This window comes from Triplophysa rosa, linkage group LG18 (assembly GCF_024868665.1).
Source record: "Triplophysa rosa linkage group LG18, Trosa_1v2, whole genome shotgun sequence".
NCBI classification, from domain to species: domain Eukaryota; kingdom Metazoa; phylum Chordata; class Actinopteri; order Cypriniformes; family Nemacheilidae; genus Triplophysa; species Triplophysa rosa.
Window position 1 is genome coordinate 6,072,449 of NC_079907.1, and position 17,239 is coordinate 6,089,687.

The 17,239-nt window shown below is 38.1% G+C and overlaps 1 protein-coding gene across 1 annotated transcript; it reads left to right on the forward strand.

The window, feature by feature from the left end:
* Positions 1-367: 367 nt before the first annotated feature.
* On the forward strand, positions 368-16,125 carry timp2a (TIMP metallopeptidase inhibitor 2a). The gene is made up of 5 exons (XM_057358892.1): positions 368-774; positions 11,699-11,799; positions 11,898-12,009; positions 12,769-12,893; positions 13,873-16,125. The coding sequence occupies exons 1-5, from the start codon at positions 648-650 to the stop codon at positions 14,068-14,070; spliced, it is 663 nt and encodes a 220-aa protein (XP_057214875.1). The 5' UTR covers positions 368-647; the 3' UTR covers positions 14,071-16,125.
* Positions 16,126-17,239: the final 1,114 nt, after the last annotated feature.

A 17,239-nucleotide genomic window follows, 5' to 3' on the forward strand; every position in this document is an offset into this window, starting at 1 on the left:
GTTAGTTAGCTAGATGTATTTTAGCATTTTAGTTATTATGGCTTAAATCAAAACAAACCAACTGCAGTTTGATTGATATTAATTGGAATGCACAATAAAAAAACATGATTTTTGACCTTTTTTTAAAAACGGAGTTATTTCATTTTGGAACCAAACTCTTCATATATAATAGCATAATAAAAGTTTTTTTTAAAGAGAAGAATAGAATATTATTATTTAAGGCTTTAAGTTGACATTTTTGTAAAACTCCATGTTGACAGAGAGAGTGAAAGAAATCTTTTGAAGCTTTTTGAAGAGCTTTACGGAAGCGCCCACCTCTGGCTGAATCTGGTTCGAAGGGAGGAGTCCAGTCACAGTATTAAGGCATAAACCTGGTCTGTGTGCAAACACACCCATAGAAGGCTGTGGAAAGAGAAGGAACTGGAAAGACCGTTAAAGAGCAGCGGGGCACTTTCTTTATTACCAACGAACCCGTTCGTTTCCGTGGAATTAAAAACGATAGTAATACTCAACGCGTGGGCATCTCAAACGGCGGCGGACGTTGTACTTTTCGGTTTTGTAAAGGGAACGGATCTGGTTTGACATTGCAGAAGATCGTGTACCTATTTGCCTTTCATTTTGCAGTCAAATTCTAAAGTGAGGGGAAAATGAAAAGCGTCAGGAGCTGTGTCGGCACACTTGTGGTGCTGATACTGTGTCGGGTGGGAGAAATCGCAGAAGCGTGCAGTTGTTCTCCCGTTCATCCTCAACAGGCGTTCTGCAATGCTGATGTCGGTAAGTGCGTTTCAACGTTCTTTAAACGCTCCTACGTCACAATGCGAAATCTTTACCGCGACGCGTGACGAGTTCGTCCGAATGGACCAAAACAGTCCAGTTAACTAACGGCAATATGTACAATGAGCTCGTGCTCAGTGTGCGTATGCGCATGGCATCCTGATCTTGTTTTCGAGTCCAGGTTGTAGAAATTTGAAAGTCGTCGCTCTACTGTTTTTTCCTCTGTTTGCATGCATTTTATTTGTGAGATCGTGTTTATAAACAAAACTTTATTTGCTAGATTATTATGATGATGCGCAACTAGCAATTATTGAACAATAGTAACAATGAATCAAGTTTGCTCTATAAACACATTACCTAGGACTGTAGTTGTTTTGTTGAATGACAAATGTGAATGTGGCACAGATGTCTGTTGGGGTAACACCATGAGACATTCACACCATTCTGCTGGCTTGTGGATTCACACTGATTCACTGTCTAGCTCCAGGTCACCAAAATCTCTGCGGTCATCTGCAAGATTATACTGTCACTGAGCACATCTCCGATAAGGAGAATTTATAGCAGATCTTAGTTTCATTATGAAGCAAAATATATCTGTTATCGTATTGTTTTCTGTGGTCAATTTGGTAAAACACTGCACTGACAAGAGCACGGTTATGGACCTTATAACCATACTGTAAGTCAGCATTTTTGTATGCATATGCAAACCGAATTTCTATGAGGAAAACGTTTTGTTTTTAGAATAATTTATTATTCAATCAGCATCAATCTTCAGTGAGGTTTTTGCCTAAAACAAGAAAAATCACAATGGGGTCAGAAATACACATGTTAGGATGTTTAGATATTTTACTTCTAGAAAATACTTGAGACAAAACATATTGAGTAAGAAACTTTTGCATCGCAAGGAATACACAAACACAAGCAGTTCTTTATTCATAAAAGCATATATTTTTTAATGCGATCAATTTTGCAATGAATGAGGTGTTATGAAGTGATAGAGAGAAAAGAGAAGTACTGTATAAAGTGGTAAAGAAAGAACAAGAGAACTACTAAGGTCTTGACTTCCAGCTCAACTGGTCTCTATTTCATATTTGCCGGAGATGGAGAAAAGCGAGGGATAAAAAATGACAAGAATGTTTCGCGTCCCACAGGGGCTTTCCCTCCCAGTTCATGCTTAATTCAAGCCCTGTCCAGAGATGGTTTGCTTGGTACGCAGCTGCTGGAACAGAACCAAAGTCCTGTCCCATGCTGGTAATAGAATGTAAGACAAATGCGCAGAGGCCTGCTCCCTCTTAAAGTGTTTTCAAGGGCTTATGCAGTGTGGTTTGATTAGAACCACGCATCTACTGCAGAAAGCATCTGATCTGACATCTGGCCGACGGCTCTGGATGTGCCGGAGAGGAAAAAGCTATGAAAGTCTTTTAGAAATATGCATGGCATTCTTGAAACGGTGAGAAAAGCGCAGTCTTTGGCTGCACAACCCACCCTTGCCTCAGCTCACTGGCTTTGAACCAGTTCTTCTTGGATCGACGGAGAAAGGTTTTTTCCATTGATTTGTAAAAAGTTGACCTTTATTAGTGGCTGTTCCTTGACGCAGTAGAAATGAACAGGCCGGAAATGAATTCAGTCCTTGTATTTCATGACAAAACCTGGTACTTGCCATATTAATAAAAGAAGCAAATGCTGTCATTTTCCTTTGCGGTCTGTCCGTGTTTTTGCCAGTGTTTCTTTGAATCTGTGGTTGGCATTAATAAGGTTTATATGTGCCCAGCGTTGGCACACATACAGTACAGACTCACGTACAGTAGCCAGACTTTTGACTGATAATATAAAGTCTGGAACCTTTTTCAAGTTTATTCTGCCCAAGAAACGCCCATTCAGAGAGGAAATAAATGTCTGATTGACATGAAATGCAGCCAATCACACATTTATTATTTACTATAATAGGTCAGAATCTTTAAAAAATAATGTATAGTAAGTCAAATAAATGTGATTCAATAAACACTACGTGCATTAGTGAAGAGACCGTGGAAGTGTCATCTGACTACTGCCCTCATAACATTGAGGATTTTCCTTGTCGTTTACTGTTGTTGAGTCACAAGCACAGGGCTTGTTACATGATTGACAGCTGCACAGTGAGCTGTGCCATTTTTCATGTCCTTTTAAAGTCTGTCCAAAATGCATTTCTAAGCTCATACTGTCGTACTGTCTAAAACAACACTGACAAAGCCATTTAGTTTTGGCAGGACAGTGGAGTGGATGACAAGAAGAGAATTCAAGAAATAAAAGAACTCATGTCACCCAATGCACTACTGCGGTATATGGCAAAGTATAGTTTACAAACCTATTGACTCAGACATATATTTAAAGGAACAGTTCACTCAAAAATGAAGATTCTGTCTTCATTTACTCACCCTCAATCCGTATACATTTCTTTGTTCTGATGAACACAGAAAAAGATATTTGGAAGAATGCTTGTAACCAAACACAAACCGTTGAACACAAAAGAAGATCCCTGTTGAAAAATCCAGCATCTGCTGGTTAGGTAGGTTTTGAAGCATGGTAGCTGGTTTGTGCTGGTCATTGAACCAGCTAAGGATGTGCTTAAACCGGCACAAACCAGCTAGCATGCTTCAAAACCTACCTAACCAGCATAGGCTGTTCAACAGGGATATTTTGAAGAATGTAGGAAAGGAAACAGTTCTGGGGCACATTTGACTACCATTGTCATTTTTCCTACTATAGTAGTCAGTGGTGGCCAAGAGTGTAGCTATGGCTTCACGCTGTTTGGCCTTGGGTGACCCTATTTCAATTCCCAGGTTTAAGGGCCTTTTTTGATCCTGTCCCCTTTTCCATCACTTCCTGTTAGCTTTTGCACTATACATCTTTATATAAAGGGGGAAAAAGTGATCAAAAATAGCTTACTAGAAAAAAGAGTAGGCAACACCTCTATATCAATAAATGCAGTCTCTTTTTGCCTCAGCGGAACTTGTGAGATGTTAAAAAAAGTTCTTTGGCCTCGTTTGGTGTTCCCAGGGTTGTATATTCTGTATAAATAAAAAGTAAGCTGCCCAACTGAACGCTAAATAATAATGGCCATCATTTTGTCAAGACGTTTATCTGTTAAAATGTTTTCGGGCTCGAGCTGTAGCCATACCTGATCCCTTTTTGGCAAACCGTGCTGAGCAGCGTGATTTCATTTCAACAGTATGCCGTATTCTGTAGGCCACACGGATCAGAAAGAAGACCGGGGTGTGGTGCTAAACATTCCTGAATAAAACAGTGGTAAATTCCTTTTGGGAAGGTTCAGGGAAGTTATAAATTGGGTAAAAAAGAGGAATTACAAACGCAGGATGCCAAATTTCTCTCTGTGCAAACATTTCTCATAAGAGCACAGGTAGGCCTTTGTGAAGTCGGAGCGCACCAACAACCGGCGTGTTGTGGAAGCAGGGATTTTTGAGTGTGGTATTTGGGCGCACAACGACAACGGTGGTCATTCATGCAGGGTAACAGGGGAACAATGATGTATGGACGCAGACCAACAATGTAGGCGGCATTTTTGACATCTACGTGGCATGTCTAGAATTACTGATAAGCTTTACTGTTTCCACAAGCTACCTGGAACAAATAGTTCGACCACCCAGTTTTTAGTAAGCACGAACCGTTTTCATAGGGGATGTATTTGTTGATTTCTTATGTTTGTGTGACCAGATTCAATGATGTGTTCCAATAGAAACAGGTTTATTAGACGTATCTTGTGTTCAACCAGAGCATTTCTTCTTTGACGTCCCAACCAAACAAATAAGTTCCACTAGTTATACAGCTCAAAATATCAAATATCAAAGATAAAGTTATCAAGAACTGATTGTTATTTGGAAACACATATGTATGTAAACTACTTCCAAAAAAACTGGCACGACACGCTCACTGCAATCACCCTGCGAATGCATGTTATTCATCCTTCCCATTCATTTCTTGTTGTTTGCTCATATTCTGGATTGCCTACAGTGAGCCGCAGTTTGCGTCAGACAGATTGTCGTGAGGATGTGACTTTCACAAGCTACATGTCGACAATCTTCCCCCGCGTGTGGGCGCTCATTGCAGTGAACATGAAGTATAGACCTTGTGATAAAAACACCCAAATGAGAAAAATGCCCCCGCTTGTATTTTGATAAAGATGGAAGATAAATGGCGTTTAGATGTAGTCAGCAAACCTCACAGAGACCAGCGCTGCCCCACGTCCTGTCATGCCCTCTCTGCGGGTTTATGTAGCCAAGACTGAGGCAGTGGGCAGCGGTCAGCTGGCAGTTGTTCGGACCAGACCTTTTTCATGTGGGTAAACCTCAGTCTTTAAAATTTGCAAAGGTTTTCTTGTACTTGTAATAATGACGATGCAGACAAATCCAGCTTTCTTTCTGTGGCTCTTTGCATCATCATAGGATAGTTAAAGAGATTGAGTTCACCCAACAATTCTTTCATCATTTACTCACGCTCATGTCATTCCAAACCTGTATGACTTTCTTTCTTCTACAGAACACAAAAGAAGATGTTGTGAAGAACGTTGGTAGCCAAACAACACTCGCTCCATTCACTTACCTTTTATAGACACAAAACCACTTCATTTCATTTTAAATATCTTCATCAATGTTCAGAAGAAGAAAGAGTCATACAGGTTTTGAACGATTTTTGGGTGAACTATCCCTTTAAGTGATTCTTAAAGGTGTCTCCTATGGCTTTTTCTTTCAGTTTATTGAATAACATCATCTAACTATATTCACCATCCATTACAGATATCATAATAGCAATATGAGCAATAAGTGACTCATGTTCCATATTTTGAGGAAAACTTTAAAGATTTGTTTCCAAACTTCTCCAAACCGTATCTCAGAACAGCCATGTGACCGGTGTAATACTAAAAATAAAATGGCGATCGTTTGATACCCATTAGATGGAATATTTTTTAGTTGCCATCTGTCTCAGTAAGGCCTGTGAGTGGCGTCTGTAGAGGTGGGAGTCGAGGAGGAGTTTGGGGATTTCAGTGCAGTGGTCTGCTTGGGCTCGGCGTTAGTCTTGATTGCTAAAAGCTGTGCGATGGTACGGAAACTCAGGATGTGGCGGGTATTTGTGGTGGGTATGTTTTCATGGAAACTATGACTTTTTGATTATGATATGTGTATATATATAAGAGAGTGGAAGTCATCCGTGGAGGCAGCAGGCGTTGTGGGATATGCATGATTATCGGGCCACGGGAATGTGGGTCAGTGAGGAAAGATGAAGCTGAAGATGCTGCAAAACATCAGAGGAACTGTGAGCTATCAGTAACCATGTGATGCTGTGTCAAAATCATGTATTTTAAGGAAGTTGTAGTACTATGTGTTAAGAGTCCTAATGTAACCAATTTTGCATGCAAGCACAGAACATACCTCACACACAAACACAAGTTTGTTTTTCTACCTTGGGAGAACTTTTTCTACATCATACAAACATTTTTACACGTTTTAAGATTTTCATTGAGGCTTTTTTTATCATACAATGTACAGTATATAATATTTTTGTACTGTTTTCCTCAACATTGGAATTGTGTCCAATTACTTTAAGTGCATCGATACGCTGTACGTGTACACATGAAAATTAGCTATTCTTTTCTAAATAGTTCTGTTGTTGGGAAATGAACCAAAATACTGATAATCTTGCATTAATGGGTATATCATATAATTTTGGTCCACCAACATGCTCTTAAGACAAAAATAGCCACTTAATACTAGACAACAAATCATAGTTCAGGGCTGTGACAAACTCAAGTTTAAGGGTGCCACAATATACTGGTATTGGCAATAATCGTGATATATAAAAAAAACATGATTATCCATATTGTGTTAATTCTACACAAATGATAATATCGTAAATTATTCAGCACCTATTTAAAGCTTTGCCTTAAGAGGCCACAATGGTTACAAAGTTTCTTTAATCCTGTGATTTTTGGGGGGGGGGCCAAAAGTGGAGGAAAGCTAAATTAAAGGTGAATTTGACTGATAGGATAATTTGTTCATCTAAAAAACACACATTGAAATAGATACCGTGCTAAAATCTTTAAAGCGAAGGTCTTCGACCACGATAAACGTGAAGTGTGAATATAATATCGTGACAGCGCAACTAAAGGCTATACCCATCCAAACCTGCCCACCCTTTTAAGCCATTTCAGAATAAATACATAAATTCAGAGATAAATCAAATAAACGGCCCTGGAGAGACTGGAGACCCATAATGTTCTCAAACCCAACAGTGACGTCTGCAAAGTCGGGCAGTTGCCACTGGGATGTTCTCTGAATCCTTTGAAGTATCGCTTGATCATTTCACCAGTAGATGGTTTTATCCTAGCGTTTGCCATCTGGAATTTAAGGTCTAAAACAGCTTGTATGATAACTGTTCAGATAGATGACCTACTTTAAAGGTGAAAGGCACATTGAAAGTACTTTGAATTAGTTTAAGGACAGTATCTTTTGGTGCAGGGCTGTCACGGCCTCTGCATGTCCTATAGAACATGTCATCCATATAAACACAAGAAGTCCTGACATACACAGAAAAGCATGCAGCTTGGACAGGATCGGGAGGGGGACTATCGTTAACTTTAAGAGTAACGAACCCTTCATATCTGTGCCTTTTCCAGCCCATAAAGTGAACCCATGGGTGTAGAATAATGACTGTGCGACTGCATATGTGTTTTTTCCTTTTATGTCCCTGCATCTTATGTTCCTGAAATCACATTTTCCACTGGTTTCTCAAAAACTGCAACAGTAGATTTGACCATTTCTGTCTTGGTTCTAACTTGACTTTGGCAGATGCTTTTATTGAAAACACTTACAGTGCATTCTTGGTGTACATTGTATAAATCCATACATTCACTGGGATTCAAACCCATGACCTTCAACATTCGACCGGTTGATATACAGGAAGCCGTTATTAGCCACGAGAAATTAAGCAGAAGGTCTAATTCAACTTGTAAAAGCCAGTTTGTCTCATAAATTCTGCTCCATTTGTATCTCTCTTTCAGCCTTTGCCTAAGTAGTTTTGCAGAAATGTTCCTCGGCGCAGCTCGATTAAAACAAGCTGTCCTAACAAAACACACAGCAGATCCAAACAGCTGGAAAAGCACATCGAGCGTCTGTTTTTGAAAGGACATGGGTGGGACAAAAGAGGTGGTGTGGCACAGCTAATATGTTAATCCTTCAGACCTCTTTAAACTGACCTTAGGTCAGTTTGGATATTATGTTTGTCTGACTCACACAGAAAGAGCTCATTGGAAGAATGTAACTTGTGCGGATGTAATTGGAGTCTTGGTTTACAAGACAGCTGCTACTGATGAAGGCCTACTTGAGAAGCTGTCTTGATTCATTTACATCTGCACTTGATTAACATGAAACCGTGTGCTGTAAATCTTTTCAGCTTCTTTATAGCTGTTTTTGTTTTTTTCGGGGTTTAGCTGATGAGACGGCGACAGACAGCGTGTTTCCATCACCCAGTATGATTTTAAAGGGATAGTTCTGTATCCCTTTCAATTCTAAATCTGTATGACTTTCTGTCTTCTGTGAAACACAGGTTTTTGTTTTTTGATAGGTTAGCAATGTTCTTCAGAATATCTTCTTTTGTGTTCCGGAGAAGAAAGAAGGTCATACAGGTTTGAAAAATCATGAGGGTGAATAAATGATGAAGGACTATCCCTTCATGTTCATGCATTCATTTAGGGGTTCTCAACTGGTGGATCATGACCTAAAATAATTGTGTAGAGTTAGTACAGCTTTCCTGTAGCTCAGTGGTAAGAGCATGGCGCTAACAACGGCAAGGTCGTGGGTTCGATCCTAGGGGATCGCACATGCTTAGAAACAGCTGTATAGGATAATGCAATGTAAGTCGCTTTGCGTCTGCCAAATGCATAAATGTACTTAAGGGATACCGAAATAATTCCTTTAATAAAAAAAAAAGAATATCAGTAGTCAGTAGAATATAGAGTATCAATGGAATATTGGCCTCCACTTGATGTCCAGTTTAAAATGTTGGGTACTGGAACAAAATAAAAAAGAATTAAAGACAAGAAAACGTTACCTCCTACATTACGCAAAAGGTTCATTTAGTGCAATGTTCATTTGCAATACTCCAAAACCAGAAACACTATCGCTTCCCCTTTTATGTTCTCACCTCAGAATCTGGCAACACAAATAAAGTCTATTGAAACTTGTCCTCATCCGGTCACTAAATGGCTGTGTACACTGTGGACATGGAATGGACTGGTTATTTTAGGGTGAATAAATTGTTAAAATAGAGATTTTCAGTATATATTTGGACAACTTAGCAAATAGTGTATGAAGAAACAAGAAGATCCACTGGTTTACACAGACACATTTAGCCCTGAGGGAAACATTAGCCTGTAATCACTTACTAATTTGTTTACATGGCCATTGGCCAATATAGACGAGACGAGGAGGTAAACAACATCAGATTCAATAACATGAAGTTTTATTTTGCAGCGAAGATTATATTGAAGTAATTTATTTTGAAGTCCATTGATGAATTCCTACTTGGATTAAAAAGGTGCTAGAACAATGTTCCCATAGCAAGTTTTATAATTAGGCTACTTTTAGTTTAACTAGTTCACACAATTGATTTGAGGTATGGCAAAGTAGCCACATGTGTTGTTCGTTTACGTTAGATATACAGTATGTTCCATACAGTGTGACAACCAAAAAGTATCCAAATTCTATTTGAACAATATCATTAGCATTTACAATTACGCGTTTACCTGGCACTTTATCCAAAGTGACTTACAAAAGTGACGAAAACAACGGACAGTTGTTTTAGACATACCCGTGAGATGGAAGAAAGAAGGAGAGGGACTTCTCTGTGTCTCTGTGTTTTACTTATCTTTGAAGTCTAAATACATTTGCTGGGTGGGAGATCTGTAAAATACACATTAGGAGGGCTTATCAAACACAGTCATGCATGAAATCATTGTTTAAAATATGCTCCATTAGATTGTGATATACAATTTATATTAGAGGACTTACTGTTCTTGTTATCTTCTGTGAGTGTGGAGCTTTCCTCACAGACTTGGTTTGTAAAGGGTTAGAGGGTTCTTCTGATGGAGTTCAGGGTCATGTTGGGGTAGCCCCAACGCAGCCTCCGTTTGGGTGCTTTTTTTGTCCCCTTAAAAGTAAAGTTTATACGTTTATTTATGACATAACATGTTGTTCCAAAACTGTACACTGTATGCTTTTGTGTCTGTGCGGAACACAAAAGATATCATTGAAGAATGGCTCTTGCTATACAACGACAATCTATGATGACAAAAGCTTGAGCCGAGGCAACAATATCAGTGAATGACTTCAAAAAATACTTAAAACTGCTTCCTATGATCCACGGAAAAAATATCATCATATTGGTTTGGAAAGACCTGAGGGTGAGCAAACGATGACAGAATGTTCATTTTTGTGTGAACAATTCCATTACCTTGCATGTTATGTTTCCGTCTAGCGCTTTCATGAAGAAATAACAGCCATTAAAAACCGATTAAGGAAAATAAGGGCGTATATAAAAGGCACGAGATTGAATGAGTCAGCTGTAGGTTGTCATGCGTCCGCATGTTGGCTGACCTGACAAAGAAAGCTAAAGAAAAGGCGTACAGCTGCAAACGCTCAGCCCGCAGGAAATGGGATTTGGGTTTGGGGGCATGACTCCGTGACTCTCTGTGAGAGAGACCTCTCACTGCTGATTAGACAAGACCTCAGATGAGAGGTGAGCACCACACGAGAGTCATGCGTCTGTTTTCATCGTGACTCAACAGAATCCCTTTGTTAGATTTTGTGTTTATATGTTTTACTGAAATGGGGAGTGGTGGAAAAACCTGCTTATTCTCAAGGGGGAATTTGTAACCGTTTTGTGAGGCGGCTAATTTGTATGAATTACAACAGTGTAAAGTGTACTGTACAAAGTGAATCACACAAAATAGCATGACTATTAGAGGATAAAGTCCCCTAAACCTAATCAAGAGATCATACAAATGTATACAAATTAGCCATTGCATAACATATTTATGAAATTGCAGTGATATGTTGGGAAACCAGTGAGGAAGAAAAGCTATTTTGAGCTGTGACTTGGCGATTGGACACCACATTTGATTTTTTAGCTATATTGATGAACTTTCATTTCCCATTAGAGAAATTTTCAATATTCATGATTTAAATAACTTGGGTAACGGGGTTGAAAACGGGCCTTGATAAGTGTAAAAATTAACCGGAAGAGATTGTCATGATGCACGTTGTTACTTCTACTTATGTGAGATATAGTGTATCTAACATATTTGCAGCGAGGTTATTATAGTTTACTAAAACAAACATTTATTTTTGAATCCAATAAAATATAATCCCAAGTAATAGTTAAATATGTATATATTATTTAGATTGTGATATACAATTTATATTAGAGAACTTACTGTTTTTGTTAAACTAAGTGAAAAATAGAAATGTTGCCTTAGTAATGAACTAAAGTAAGTGTAATTTCACTAAAACTATAAAAAACTAAAACTGAAATATATGTAACATAACAATATAAAAATTAAGCATAAAAAAGAAATGATATAATGACAAAAGCGCGTAACATAATTGCTAAAAATTAATCTAAACTTAACATAAAAGTAAAAAATATAAAAGCTATTTCAAAATGTTAATAAAACCACAATAAAACTGAAAAAACTATAATAACGGATTTGCAGCAATAGCTGTTATAACAAAATTGCAGACTTTGACTTTGAAAAACGCTGAAAAGTTTTAGAGAAGCATTCTAAAAAATATTCTAAAAAATCTATTTTTCAGCTTTTTTTCAGTTTTTCAGCAGTATGAAAACAAGCATGTCATCAATCTCTCTTTTTCTGCAGTAATCAGGGCCAAGGTGGTTGGAAAAAAAGAAGTGGATTCTGGCAATGACATTTATGGCAATCCTATCAAACGGCTCCAATATGAGATTAAGCAGATCAAGGTAAAACGCACGCTTTTTTCCTCTCCCTGTCCAGCCGTCTGTCAAATCCAACCTACATAAAAAAACATCACTGAATGTGAGACTCTGTATTCCCTTAGATGTTCAAAGGCCCGGATCGCCACATCGATTTAGTTTTCACCGCACCCTCATCTGCTGTGTGCGGGGTGACAAATTTGGAAACGAATGGCAAGAAGGAATACCTCATCTCAGGTAAAAAAAATTCCCTACAGCGATGTTTTGTGCTGTTTCATTTTGTGCTATTGGTTACTGCCTTCACAGCACGTTTTCCAATTAAGTCACTTTTAGAACGGACAAAGGTTTACAAACCGTGACATAAAGCGTATTGTATATACAGTATGACTGTATCTGTATATGCTCTTTTAATGAACTTGCTGAGCAGGCAACTCTGACAGAAAAATAGGACGAATTTTAAAGAACGTCAAAAGATGAACACATCTTCTGGTTTCCCCATCTCAGACCATTCCAGCAGAACCCAAATTACAGAGCTGACAAGGCAAAAGGTCTGTGGAGGGTAGCAATTGCCTTCAAAAGCCAAAGTTTGAGAGGAGGAGGGGGGTAAAATAATGAGAGAGCTCAATCCTTGAGCACAGAATAACTGCTGAGGTGGCCATTTCAGGGCACATGTTCCCATCCGCATACGGGGTAGAAACAACCCACTGTTCCAAAGCAGGAAAATCATGCTTTGGGTGAAAACAACCTCAAGATGGTTTATGTCATTGTAGTTGACCTGCCCATTCCGTGAAATCCTGGGATAGCTACCGGTAGTGTTTGCGTGGCTTTCCGAGGACCTCTTGATTCAGTCGTAATACAGATGGGTACACTTTATTCCAAAACAAAACAAGGCCTGTAAACATGGCAGCTTCGTGTTATCGTGTTATTGTCTGTCGGCCGTGACTATCAGATGTTCGCAGTCTTTTCAGATTATTTTGACTGCACGTTGTGTTTCAGGCAAGGAGGACGACAATGGCAAAATGCACGTGACTCTCTGTGACCATCTCATGCCCTGGGAGTCCATGAGTGCCACCCAGAAAAAGAGTCTTAGTCAGCGCTACCAGATGGGGTGTGACTGCAAGGTGATTTATACCTGGAGACGCATAATAATCATTACTGTTGTACAGGATGTGAAAGACGTCTGTCTTTCTCTGGAAACAGACATTATGCCGTATATTTTACTATTTAAGACGTTACTGTTAAATGAGTTAATGCGTTGAACTGTTGAAAACATAAAACACATCTTAAATGATGGTAACATCTAACAATAAAGATAATAATAAGAAAGATAATAGTAGTAGGTTTAATTAAAGGTAAAATTATACTTTACATAAATTTAAAAAAATCTCGTAAAAATTAGGAGCGCCAGAATTATTCTGTAAAATAAAAAATATATATACTTTTCCCCTGTTTTCTTGTACGTTTGTGTTCTTTTTGTGTAATTGATGTATTTTTTTAAAAGTAGACAGTAAGTAAGTTTCCCGCAGTTGGGACGCTAGAAATCTACCATAAAATAACAGTTTTCCCCGTAAAAATAGTTGTTTTCTTGTAAATTTGCAGTCTTTTTCTGTCATTTGACGGTTTTTGATTGTTTTTCAAAAAATATATGAAAAATCTGTAAAACTGTAAAATTCCGTAACATTACAGGGTTTTTTTGGACATTATACGTGAAAAGTAAACTGTAAAAGAAATAGCAGTAAAATTCTGTAAAATATATGTTTTTTGCAATGTATGATTTTAGTTAACATTTGAGTTTTGGGCCACTTACATTTCCTTAATATAAAATCGATATTTTAAATGTATTTATGTGTGGAGTTAATACTGTGAAACACACAAGAAGATATTTTAAGAAATGAAAAGTGGCTTTTTGTCCACACAATTAAAGTCAATGGGGCCGATGTTGTTCGGTTACCAACGTTCTTCAAAATATCTTCTTTTGTGTTCTGCAGAAGAAAGAAAGTCATACAGGTTCAGAATGGCATTCGGGTGAACAAATAAATAAAGAATTTTCATTTATAGGTGAACTGTCCCTTTAACACTTGTCGTTTTTGCTTTGCCCAGATCACACGCTGTGCGACCTTCCCATGCGAGATCAGTGCCCCTGAGGAGTGTCTGTGGACAGATTGGGTGACGGAGAAGATCATTCACGGGCGCCAGTCTGACCACTACGCCTGCATCAAAAGAGGGGACGGCTCCTGTGCCTGGTATCGTGGAGTCGCTCCACCCAAGAAGGAATTCATGGATGTAGAGGATCCTTAATCTATCTCTCCCTCCCTCTCCACATCGCCCAATCTGAGGCTCTTACAAATATCATAGATGTAAGTTAATATCAACATAAAGACAAACCTCTACCAAATTGAAATGTTAAGGTTAGATTAGTATAACGTCTTCATTAGATATCACAACACGAGACAGGACTGGAGTAAACTGGCACCCAGAAAACACAACCCATTGTGTGAGGGACAATCTTTAAATACGAGCACTTTCTTCCCCCAACAGCGCTTAGATTTCTCTCGCCAAATAGAGCATACAATTTTTCCAAAACTGAAGTTTTTAAACGTCTCTCGATTTCTGGCATTTTGCTCCAAACCCACACGGGGCGACAGTGACAGTATTACTTTTGAAGGTAGTGTAATTTCCATGGCAACTGGTCCACTCAGATAAATGGTGAGGCAGGACTTCCCAGATTGTTCAAAGGTGTGACGGGACCACGAAAGAACTTTTAACAGACGGCGGGGATTTGGAAAAACACCAATTTAAGACCAAAATCAATGTCGCTAGGCATGAATTTGTGAGGGAAGCAAACTAGTGCTGCTGACCAAATTGCAGAATGTTGAACTGTTGTATATGAAGCTGTTGCTAACTTTTATCATGCTTTACATCCCTATCGTGTGTATCTGCTTCATGGCATATCCTTTTTATATACAGAAATTAGGGAATGACAATGTAAACATATACTATACAGACAACAGATCTAGTGTTCATAAATTAAGTAATATACAATCAATTCCTCACCATATTTTGATTTTTATGCGCATTTATGATTGAAGCATCCCCTTGTTTTGTAAGTATGTCTGTTTACCTTTCTAAATCATTATTTACAAACACACACAATGAGTTTATTTGTCCGATTTACGCATTCATTGCTTCGGTAATGAGTTGAACTTGTTGCACTTTCTTAAAAAAAAAAGACAAAACCAGGAGGGCTGTCTCTGCTTTTTGTAACTCTGCTTTGCTTTTACAATAGCGAATTTTAAATGCCTTCATGCTTATTTTGCAAACGTTAAGCAGTTATCTAAGATCCCAGCGAGCTCTTTTACCTTGCGTATTGTTTTACTGTGTCATTAGATTATGTGCCGGAAAAGGTGCATGAGGCTTTAGTTGCCATGGTAACGGGAAGACCCTTAGTTTTGCAACAAGGCCAATTGGATTGGCATGCAAAGATGCGGACCTATAGCGTGCTCTGATTCTCCACACAGAAAGAGGAAACGGTGACATGGGTTCCTTCTTCCTGTGATGTCAATAAACTCAGGAGTTTATTGGCAGCTTGAGAGAAAACAACAGAGGTGGATTGTTGCTGCTGTCCCCTGATTGGTCGTTGCACAGTCATGTGATTGACTGAGGGGTGTGGCAATAAAATACTAGTTGCTATGCGCTGACAGGGTGAACCATGTGGCCCAGTGTGGTCAGACAGAGAGAGAGAGCATGTTTTGAAATTCGGACAGTTTAAAGGGATCACAATCATTGTATAAAGTCAACATCATTTGGGAGCATTATTATGAGTACTTGTTAAATTCATGCCTTTATATTTTGGCTATCAGTGTTCCAGCATAAGTGTATGAAGCTTTTTACCTTAAGTGTGATTTAAATTAAGATTTGCTTTTAATATAATCATTTTTTCCTTCATACAGAAACATCGCCATAAACAAGCTTGAACTCTTGCGAATACGCTCTATACTGTTGATCTACAAGGTTAATGTTTAATACACATCGAGCTTTAACTACTTACAATAAACTGCTTTGTATTAAATGTTAAATGGCGTAAGTTAAATGATTTTTTTCCATGTTTCTACTTTTTTATATGTATTATTACCTTTGATTTATATGATCATGGTGTTATTTTTTACTTGTCTTTTGTCTTTCTCTTTAATGATCTGCGGAAAAGTACAGGAATGTGAGCTCGTGTCTGAACCACATGAGAGTTGTGGTAGAAAAACCAGACTATGCATGTGTTTGATGCTTTCTGTAATTCCCATGTGGATGTTCACTTGACGGATAAATATACAGTATTACCAAATAAAACATTAAACTACATATTTTTGTCTCGCTGGTATTTTGTACATTAACGCATTGACATTAAAGGCTGTTTTGACGGCAACAACATAAACAAACTTAACTTCCGGTAGACCTCCCCGAAGAATCAATAACTAGTTTTAATTTAATTTAATGTCATTCATAAACAATAAAATGCTAATATAAATTAAATAGAAAATAAATTGTTATATTACTAGCCACTAACCAGACTGATAACTAAACACAGACCAGAAGTTAACTTTGGCCCAGGCGTGTATGTCTGAAGAAACCGTCTATAGGCCTAGATGTAAATATTATGGGGCAGTTTCCCAGACAGGGTTTAAAACTAGTCCCAGACTAACTGAAATGTTAGGAGGCGTCTTAAACGAAAACAACTTACACTGGCATATTTTAAAATATATCAGTGCGATTGTTTCGTCTCAAGATGCACACCAGTAATGTTTTTTGTAAAGTATGTTTTTTAACACAACTTATATATCCAAATTTAACTAAGGCCTAGTCTTGTCTTAAATTAATCCTTGTTCGGGAAACCACCCCTATAAGTATTGGTATTAGTGGAAGGAATTATTCCCCATTCTAGAGCAATTACTAAACAACAAAATAAAAATATAAATTAAATAGAAAATAAATTGTTATATTACTAGCCACTAACCAGACTGATAACTAAACACAGACCAGAAATTAACTTTGGGCCAGGCGTGTATGTCCAAAGAAACCGTTTATAGGCCTAGATATAAATATAAGTATTGGTATTAGTGGAAGGGATTATTCCCCATTCTAGAGCATTTTCAAAAAGATTTTCTTCTTGACACTAAACATTTTCAAATATTTCACAAGCATCTGCAATGCATCAACTAGACGTTATTGATCTCTACTTAATACTCCAAATTCTAAAATTTGAATTTACAGATAACAAAAATCAATACATTGAATCAATATATAAAAGTAAACAGTTTAGAGCTGCTGTCAGCTGATATCATTTGTCGGCCCAATACAGGCAGCCAGCCGTCTGAATCAGATACCAGACACCAAAAACGTGGCATCAACATCTGTGATGTCTCCTAAACTGTTAAACAGTTCAACACGTCTGTCAGCTGTTTATTCATTAGTTTAT

Coding starts and splice junctions, on each gene's coding strand:
- timp2a (XM_057358892.1), top strand. CDS start 648: ATGAAAAGCGTCAGGAGCTGTGTCGGCACACTTGTGGTGCTGATACTG. Junction 775..11,698: donor GTTCTGCAATGCTGATGTCG/GTAAGTGCGTTT, acceptor CTTTTTCTGCAG/TAATCAGGGCCAAGGTGGTT. Junction 12,010..12,768: donor GAAGGAATACCTCATCTCAG/GTAAAAAAAATT, acceptor GTTGTGTTTCAG/GCAAGGAGGACGACAATGGC.